This window comes from Electrophorus electricus, chromosome 24, assembly GCF_013358815.1.
Source record: "Electrophorus electricus isolate fEleEle1 chromosome 24, fEleEle1.pri, whole genome shotgun sequence".
NCBI classification, from domain to species: Eukaryota; Metazoa; Chordata; class Actinopteri; order Gymnotiformes; family Gymnotidae; genus Electrophorus; species Electrophorus electricus.
In genome coordinates, this window is record NC_049558.1 from 5,357,501 (window position 1) to 5,367,500 (window position 10,000).

The window sequence follows — 10,000 nt, forward strand, 5'->3', positions numbered from 1 at the left end:
TCACCACGCCAGCCCCGTCTGATGCTTGACACCCTTGCACTTTGAAGGCAAATCACGTTCGTGACTTCTTTGTTTGTACAGGAGAGAATGTGCATGTATTCCGAAAACTGGTGCATATGTAGCACTCTGCTTGCGTTTTCTGAGCCTTGAGAGGACTGTTTTTGTCAGTTATATGGCATCCTGCATTGGGTGTAGCCTACGCTTTGGATGTAGCCGACTCTTTGTTTCTCTCTCTTCACTCGCTTTCCCTTCTTGGAACTCCGAGACCCGTTCGCTTGAGTGTAATTGTGTTCCTGCACCGCAGGCTAAGCACCGCGGAAACACTGTGGCCCACGCGAGCTGACTGTCGACGCAGGAGAAGTGAATAAATTGGGGCCCGACCCGAAGCCAACATCGGAGACGGCGGAGGCCGGCGTTATCAGAGATGAATTAAAAATGACAGCCAGTATCAAAGTTTCAGATCAAATTTAGAGCTGGTGGCTGCAGTTGTGCTTGAGAACTGAACTGCATTCAGACAGACAGATGAGCTGCAATATGAAGACTTACTATCCTGCCCCGTGTAATCCACAGCCCAGACAGGCTGAGATGAAGTGCCACAGACCAGGGACCAGACAGGAGGCCCAGATGGTAACTGTCTCACTGTGCTCACACTACAGCCAGGAATAATTATAGGAATAATAATTTTAAAAACAACATTCCATCAGTCTATTTCTGTCTGGAGCAGCAAACACTCGCTTCTGGAAGGAAAACTTTCCTGCTTCCTCCTGTTTCCTGCAGTGGGTGTTGCTTCATCAGTAGTGACAGTAGGTTTTTTTTGTTGTTTTTTTTTCTGCCGGAGCAGATGAAGCCCAGTCTAGAAAATCAAACGTCTCGTGAGCTGTGTTAGCCACAGCCACATCTCGAAGAATGAATCGGAACTCCTGAATTCGTCTGTTGGTGATTTGCAATTCTAATGCGTCACATCGATTAAGCAGCCTATCAGCGCGGCGGTTTGCGCCGGGCACCCACAGGTACACTGTCTCGCAGAAGAACATAATCGCCACCGGCGATTCAGAACACCGTCGGCCACTTCTCGTCTTACTTTGTTCGAGAGAGCTGCGTAACGGGAAGCTCTGCCACATGCCCGTGCAAAGTCTCAGTCTCTAAAATGCCAGTTTTGTAGATTACTGCATTCTGAGGCTCTGTGGTATGGCTGTGGCACACCACACTGGCTCCTTCTTTCTCTGTCTCTCATACACACTTGCACTCCTGTGCTCTTGTGTGCTCCGGCACATTCCCCCGGGTGGGGGTGGGCTGGGGGGGGTTTCTGGGCATGTGTCTTCCGGCCTGTTATATGGCTGGAATCACTGTTGATGAAGGTAACACTCTCTCCACAGCTCCGAGCCACACGCCGGCACGGCGAGGCTGAGCCGTGCAGATTGCGTCTGGTGAGAAGCCATTTCCTTCCCCTTTTATGTCTGTTCTCTCCATACACACAAAGGAGACAGAGGAAATTGCAGACTAGTCCCAGGGGTCAGGCAGCCCTGGAAGAGAGCAAGACAGGAAGAACAGGCGCACAGAAAGAGGGCTGGAAAACACAGAGCAATAAAAGAATAATTCCTAATAAGGGAACCATGCAAGACGAGTGGCGGCCTCTTATTGGTTATGTTGATTTGCTCCTCCGTGCTCGTTTCTGTTGACTGCTCACACGAGTTCATCCCTGCTGCCAAAACTAGATCTTATGAAAACAGTCTGGCCCTCTTTGGAATGTGTTTAGTTTTTTCTGCTGTTTTGACAGATGAGACTGATGGTCTTTGCGGTATGAGCATCTGCCTTCAAAGACGAAGGCTCCTTGTTCCTGCGCGTACCCCGCGTATCCTGTGCACCTGCAGAACTGATGTTCAAGGCTTTATGGCCATGCAGCCAAAACGCAGCCCCTCTGAATATTCCCGACAGTTTTCAGCTGACACATGTCAGGCTACGGCACTATGAAACGTCTCGGCTGGGTGGGTCATGGCCACAGGCGTGAGGGGCTGGGAGTGATTTATGGAGGGCGCGCTGTCATTGGAGGCCTTGCAGATCACAGAGGGAAATCATCTCCAGAATGAGCTGCGTATATTGTATCTTTAAAGATTGCGCTGGGAGTAAAATAACTATGTTGGGAGTTGTGGTTGTATTATTTGTACTGATTGCTAGTAAAAGAAAACACGTTATAAGGCAATTATGTTTGGGTTCTGTCATGAGATTCGACTGTGATGTGAGTTGTTTTCACAGGGTATCTCATTAATACGCCTCCTAATTAGCCAATGATAAAGATCCCAGTATTCTGTTTACTCTCTCTATACTGTTCTCTGTTCTATTTTGAGTGCTTTGAATTTATTTTGCTTTCTTTCTGTTTTCAGGGAGCTATTTCTAACACCCCCTCTGCCCTCCCCACTGGACACCATGATGAAAAGACAGGATTACATTTCCCACTGTTGACTGAGGGTGGAGTTTTTGCTACTAATGTTGTAACAGATTAAAGTCTGAAGGTCTGAAGGTCAGAGTTTAAGGAAGGTTTTTCTCTGGTAAACTGCCTTATTTGCATTTATCTTTTCTCTTTCCGATTAAACCCGCTCCACTGTGTCTTCTCAAAGCTGGACCTACGTTTTTGTGAAGAACTCACTTCCACACTGATCCTTCCCCCTTTCAATTCATTTTGTCTGATGTGGATCATAATGAGTCTTTTCCAGTCTGGGCTGTAATTTGTGTGGAGTTCCATCAGAGATGTCTTTGTGTAAAACAGAACGATCGAGGCTTTCCATCTGGAGACTGAAACACATACGTGCTGCCCACACATACACACACACACACACACACACATGCCGCTATGGGAAAGCTGCGCGCGCGTGCACACACACACACACACACACACACACACACACACAACCAATGAGGTCTGACTCAGCACCCTTTACACTCACTCCGTCTCTCTACCATGCTCCTTTAATGCTGTTGTCTCTATGAAGGAGAGTAACCATCTGTTTATTCTCCAGACAGAGAGATCTCTCTCACACACACACACACGCACACACACGCTCACACCCCTGAGTCTCTCTTGCTGCCACGTGCCACAAGCCACCCAAGATTCCTCTGGTTGCTGCCTCTCTCTCTCTCTCTCTCTCTCTCTCTCTCTCTCTCTGCTCTCTCTCTCTCCTGCCTCCCTTTCTGTACCTCGGACCCATGCAGCTGTTCCTCTCACGTGCCTCATCGTATCAAGACTGCTAATTACACATGCCGGGCTCCCGGCTAGCGCCCCCGGCCGCAACTCTCGGCAGGCGCGCTGACCTTTAGGATGGGCTTCTCCCAACCGTGCTGCTCTCCAGCCTCCGTCTCTCTCTCACGCGCGCCCACACATGCGTACGCACGCATGCGTATACACTCACAGACACACACGCACCCTCTGCCCCGAGTGAAGTCAGTAAATGGTAAATATCAGTGCTTTGGCTGTGGTATCATGCGGGTGACTGGGTTTGTTTGACACAGGGACTGGGGCTCGCTGTCTCACGGGGAGGACAGTCACGTCCCCTAATTGGGGCCACAGCTCCAGCTCCGCCAGACGCAAGCATACTGCAGGGGCCAGTGCTGCAGTTTAATTAGTGGCTTTTACACTGCGCTCTCTCAGTCTCCACTCTCTCTCTCTCTCTCTCTCTCTCTCTCTCTCTCTCTCTCTCTCTCTCTCCCTGTGCCAGGATCTAGCTGTGTGCCGATAACCCAGGGGCTGCTGGGATCCAGACTTGTTCCTGCCTCTCTATGCCCATAGCGAAGGGGAACTGGGCACCATTTGTAAAGTCCTAGCTGTGGATTACTGTCAGCTCTGAGGTTCGAGCTCCACAGGCCAAGGCGGGCCCTCTCCAGCAGACACGGAAACCTCCAGGGGAATTACGCCCGAAATGCGACTCGCTGCTGAAGCGGCTTAATTACCGGAGGCCATCGCCCGAGCGCTGTTTCTTCTGGGAGAGTTCCGCTCCTACCGTGAGTGCTCCGTCTCCAGCCGCGTCCTTCCAACCATGCCGATGTCCCTTTCATGCGCCGAGAGGAGGAGAAAAATATAAATGTGTTTTTTTCACATCTGTTTAAAAAAGGTAACAAAATGAATAAAACATTGAGAGACTGAAGGCTGTTTTTCCGCAGTTTGCTGCAGTTGAACCCCCCCACTACCGCTACCTCTTCTCTCTCTCGGCGAGGAGGATAAGAGAAGAGAACTCTGGTGACCTGACAGCAGCCGCTGCTCCCGAGACCCCGCGCTCCACGTTAGTCTCCACGTTAGTTTTTTTTTGCCGCCTGTCCTGCCCCGCCTGCCCTGGGATGCCCTGCCGCCCTCGCACCCTCACGGAGCGATGCCCGTGCCCGAGATGGCTCTGAGTCCCGCAAAGTCGCTGCGCTGGGAGGTGTTCCCAGGCATGGCGGTGCCACGCGTGTACTGCGCGTCCGCGCTGGTGGCCGGCCGCCTCTACGTGCTCGGGGGCTGTGGCGAGGGCGGCACGCTGCTGGACTCAGCCGAGGTGCTGGACCTGGAGAGCCAGAGCTGGTGCCGGTTGCCCCCGCTGCCCACCGCCCGTGCCGGGGCCTCGGCCGTGGCCCTGGGGGACCAGCTGGTGGTGTTGGGCGGCATGGACGCCCAGCAGAACCCGCTGGCATCAGTGGAGGTCTACCACCCCGACGAGGGAAAGTGGGAGAGGAAGGCTGGACTGGGCCAGGCGTCGATGGGCATCGCCGCACTGGAGAGAGGTAACGATGTTCTCCTTTTCTGTTACCACCTGCAAAGATGTTTAAGAAGATTCTTCCGTTAGCTGCGTACAGCCGAACTCTTTTATGGAGTGGCGGTCTTGCTTTGTGGGTTTGAGGATTGTCTGCATGCCAGAAGCGAGAGTTGCACTCATTTCTTCTTCTCAGCTGGCGCTGTCTGATTAGTTGTATTGTCCGTGTCTCATGCTGTAATGATGGCCTCTTTCCCACTGGTCCACCTGAGCGCTGTGGACTAAACCCATTAGTCATTCCGTTACGCTCCACAGAGTCAGTCTCCCTAGCTTGTGGCTTTCTCTCTCTCTCTCTCTCTCTCTCTCTCTCTCTCTCTCTCTCGTCTTGTGTTGGAATGAGATGGGAGAGACATTTAGTTTAGTTGTGTTCTTCCTGTCCCTTAGCTCCATTCCGCCGTTCTGCTAGGCTGTGGCGCTTGTCACCAGCCCCCACGCCCCAATCCACACGCCCCACTCCACCCCGCCACGCTCCACACGCCCCTTTGGAACAGGAAACCAGCAATGAGGATGTTAGCATTTACTTTGCAGCCCGAAATAAAACGGGGCCACTACCGTTTTCCGTGCTGGCTGTCTGGTTCTGTTTGTCTCCGTGTAGAACTCACAAGACACAGGGGGTGAAAGCGCATGAGACAGGGAGAGAGTGAGAGAGAGAGAAAGAGAGAGAATGAGAGAGCGCGCGAAAGAGCGAGACTCAAGGGAGGGAATGGGAGCCTGCATGAGAGCGCGAGTGAGAGAAAGGGAACGAAGGAGAGGATAAACGAGAGGAGGAAGAGAGAACATGAACAAAGATGTCCGGCGGTCAGCGTCCGTTGTTCAGGACTGCGCAGAGACCAGCAGCCTCTGGCCTTTTCACGTCCACTCCCGAAACGCTTCTGCCGCCATGTTTCTGGGAGCATGAATCGCCTCAGACTCGTAGGCGCGTGCTGCCTGTTTCCTGTTACCGTCAGCAGTTCAGCGCAGGGGCTTTAATCCTGAAGATAATCTCGTTCACAGTAAATGACAGCCATGACATTTAGACTGAGGTAAGGAAAAAAGCATGAGAACGGTGGCCTGAGATAAAACCTTCGGAAAGTTTTTATGTCTGATAAAGAAAGCTGACGCTGCTGGTTTGCTAAAGCGCCGTGGCGTGCGTTATTTCCCCATCGCTCGGCCTTTAAAGCAACTGTGAGGTTCTGCTCTCAGACAGCTGCTGTGGGCCCTGTCGGAACACCTCGGTCATAAAAGCCTGCAAATCTAATCATGACCCCCTTCCTTAAACAGAATAATAATAACTCTATGACAACGGTAGCCGGCCTTTGATGACTAAACGTCTTGTAGGTTAGACCTAATTAGTTTATTCCCTTCTATAGTCGTGGTAATGATATTGGGGTCTAATCCTAAAAACAACCTAATCTGACCCAAGATGGTTTACATCACACAGAGAACTAATCCCGAGCTCTTTTCTTACACATCGCTTAGCGTATCCGTGCCGTAGGGCAGGGCAGGGTATTATGGTTGGTGACGTCTTGGGGGTTTCTCCTACTTGAAAACCTTTCTTCGAACACGGGAAACCTCCTGAAAACTCCAGCTAATGTCTTTTAGAAACAACGCATATTTTTCACACCAAATAACAAAGAGCAATTTTCCGCTAAACTTTCAGGAGTAAATACTCCTAAGACAATTCTTTAGATTTAGTTTCTGCAGATTTTGCTTTCATCCCTTTCCCCCATTCTTCAGATGACCAGTGATAGCAGTTGACACCCACGAGAAAATAAATTTGATTTGCCCCTCTGTTCTCGTGCGCTCTCTGCTGTAGCGATCAAAACAAAGTGAGATCAACAGTACCTACACAAGAACACACAAGAACACACAAGAACACGCTCATAGTAATAAAAATGACATTCAGATGAATACTGTATTAATTCTAAATCTCACTCTCATTGCTTTCTGACAAGTATTGTTCAGAATGCTTTGAGTATTGTATCAGGTCTGTCTTTGGACTTCACTGAACTGGCTTCTCAGACTTACTATTGTATTAAGATATTCCATCGGTTGTCTGAGCAGAAAGAGAGGGGGGCTTTGCTTCGTTCTAGGAAGTGGAAGAAGACCGGAAAAAGAAGAGAATAAAGATATTATTACACAGAGAATACGCAGAGAATATTGGCTGGGTTCTGTAAGGCAAGTCAGAGTGACTAAGTGCGTAGAACTTGGATTTCAGACTGGCAGCATTTAGGATATGGGGACTATTAATCCTGTGAGGCTCTGTAATCACGTCCCTGCAGGGCACGCCTGCCTCACAGCCGGCTGAGGAGGCCCTGATGGGCACGACTGTGCCGCAGGCCGGCAGCTGCTGCCTCACCAGTCTTCTGCAACTTCCCATTTCCTCCCCATCTCACTCGCATTCTGTTTTGCCTCATCCTATTGCTCTCTCTCTCTCTCTCTCTCCCCCTCTCTCTGTTTGGCCAACGCTCCTTTCCCGCTCTCCTCTGTCTCTCTCACTTCCTGATCAAGAGAGCATTGCTGTTGCCTAGCAACGGGGCTTGCGCGTGCGAGCGCTCCTGCGCGTTTGTGCGTGCATGGCTGTTTGACCCGAAGACATTTTTAGAAGGAGGCGGGCCGAGTCTCCGCGCAGAGCCGCGACTCCGCTGCCGTTGTCAGTCCTTTGTGTGCGCGTGTGTGAGCGCGAGACAACGTACTTATTAGCGAGCCTCTGTCCGCGTCACCACTATGCTGCTTCCTCCAGCAGTATTCTTGCGTGACCCGGACAACCTTTGGTGTTTTGTGTCCTTAAGATATTCCGCTCTTTTCTGCGTTCTTATACAGTGATACTTGCTGCTGCTGTCCTGCCTCCTTGTTACGTCCCGCTGGCTCTACCGTCCCGTCTCATCCCACCTCGTCCCGTCGCTTCGTTCTGCCCTTTTCTCCTCTGTCTGAGTACTCATTGGCTAATGAGACTGGATCGGTGGACGTTCGGCGGCGCCGCCCTCATGCTTGCTGGGGTTCGCTTTCGAATATGTCGAATATGTCTAAGACACCCCCCCACCCCCCACCAAGTGTGTTCACCCGCGTGAACCGGCTGCGGTTCGATTTTTCTCACTGCGAATTATGTAAGCGTGTGCTGCGAGGGCTCCATATTGCGATGCTGAGTCGCGATAAACAAAACAGCAAAGTCATGTTGAAAAATGAAACTAGATGTTTTGCTGACAGGCGATCTACAAAGAGCTTCCTCTGAGAGCCGGGAGATAAGGTATCGATTTGGTGAGGCCTGACATTGATTTGAGAACTTAAATCTCTGGTGTCTCTCTCACCAGTCATGCGAGCTGAAGAACCGTAAACTCTGCTGTAGAATACATACGGCTGCTGAAATCAGTGAGGCTGCAGGCGTTCTTTATTTCATTAGCAAAGTTTCGAAGTTCCACTGTGGAAAACTATGTTCTTGTGCCTTTGTTAGGTCAGAGTGCTGCCGAGGGTAGTGCGTAGGTGAGCACCACGCACGATGGGGAGCGTTCTGCCAGTCTGAAATGGGTATTTTGGGTTACATTTCGAACTGCAATGTATTTTGGGTTATGGTTTGTATTTTGAAAATGGGTTGTATATTGAAAATGGCATGTGTGCATGTGTGTGTGTGTGTGTGTGTGTGTGTGTGTGTGTGTGTGTGTGTGTGTGTGTGTGTGTGTTTGAGGGTGAACAAGTGTCCTCATTATGTGAATGTGTCCGAGGAGATTGAAAGCCAGCCCCATCAGTGATGGAGATTTAGATCTCTATGGTAACTAAGGAGAGGAGAGGCAAGCATACAAACGCACTTTCACCCCAGAGCACCTGTGTTAAAAACAGCACCTATAGTGCTGCACGTTCCTGCTCTCTGCACGTAGTAGTTCAGGGCCACTGCGCTTTTAAACCTTTACATTACGGTAATTAGACCTCGCCCACTGTGTTCCACAGGCCGACGCCCAGACAGCACGCAGAGGTTTGCAAATGTGGTGTGCTACTTACAAGCACCTCTGTCACATGCACACATGCATGTTCTCCCAATCTGGGGAGTGAACAGATCTGCAACCATTAGCCTTGCTCTCGCCGTGTTGTGTAAGTACTGTTTGATCTCGCTTTGCGCCAGTGCGTTTGATCACTGTATAAAGCACAGGCCACTGGCTTCTGAGGGCTGCTCAAGAATAGGGAAAGATTACGCAGTACGCGATTATGCGTACTTTTGTCCTCTCTTCATCTCTCACGTACATACAGATGAGCTCATTCCATTTTTCAGTAGACCTCTAAAGCCTTTCCAATTGAACTGGTCCAGTTTCCACCACAATTACCACAGGGTTCATTGTTTTTGAACTCAGTGGACCCATGATGTGTGTGTGTGTGGGGGGGGGGGGGGGGTGTTTGAGTGTGTGTGTGTGTGTGTGTGTGTGTGTGTGAGTGTAGTGGCTGGGGATGTGTGTGTGCGGGTGGGTGGGTGTGTGTGCATGTGTGCGTGTGACTGAGTGATTGAGTTTGTAATATCCATCAGTCTCCCTTAATATTTTCCTCCGTGTCCAGCCACCTCTCTGCTTCAACCCACTGGCTCTACTCTTGAATACCCCAGGGGGTTCTGGGAGGAGTAGTTTTTCTGAACTACATTGCTCAGCCAGCTGCTGTCTCCATCCTCAGTTCTCACAATCACGATGTCACCAACGTTGCAATGATGGGAAATCTTCTGGGGTTCTGTGCTTTTCATTGGACTTTGATGCTCCAAAAGTAAGACGATTAAAGAAGTCACACAATGTGCTACGAAGCTGACAGCACATTGAAACCCCTCCCCCCCACTTCACTGTGTTTCCAGCCGAGAAGTTTATTTTTTTCTCAGGAGGGTTTTGATCGTGTTTTCCAGACAGCTTTTCCTTTCTCCCTTTGCCTGAGGCATGGACACAGTCCACAGCTGAAGTGATGGGCGGACTCCGGGGTTGCACTAGGATATATTATCGCCGCAGTTACTCATCCCATGAGCCCCCTGTTGGGGCTGCTCGTGTTCCATTATATTCTGGCTTTTGTTGTAATTAAATTGAACATTTTTTACCACTTATCTGCATTGCTGAAGTGAAATTAGAGCTGTAATCGAAGTGTAATTGAACAATGTCTCCTGCAAAGGCGTGCCATGTACTCACGTACAGTTAAAGCAGTGGAGGGAGTAGTTAGGTAGGGTGGGCTGAGCTGGAAATTCATTGCTCTGAGCTCTTGGAGAAGAAATGGAGCTCATTTGGTGT

The 10,000-nt window shown here is 50.3% G+C and overlaps 1 protein-coding gene across 4 annotated transcripts in view; it reads left to right on the top strand.

Annotated features, from left to right (window-relative positions):
* The window catches only part of LOC113570000 (kelch domain-containing protein 8B), a 65,425-nt gene that overhangs the window by 7,387 nt on the left and 48,038 nt on the right, over positions 1–10,000 (top strand). For 2 of the 4 annotated variants that reach the window (XM_035522473.1, XM_035522476.1), the window contains exon 2: positions 3,711–4,749. In XM_035522473.1, the coding sequence (XP_035378366.1) occupies positions 4,359–4,749 (391 nt within the window). In that variant the 5' untranslated portion in view covers positions 3,711–4,358. Of the gene's footprint in view, positions 1–2,381; positions 2,547–3,710; positions 4,750–10,000 lie in introns of all 4 variants that reach the window. The other 2 variants (XM_035522475.1, XM_035522474.1) reach the window with 2 other exon arrangements.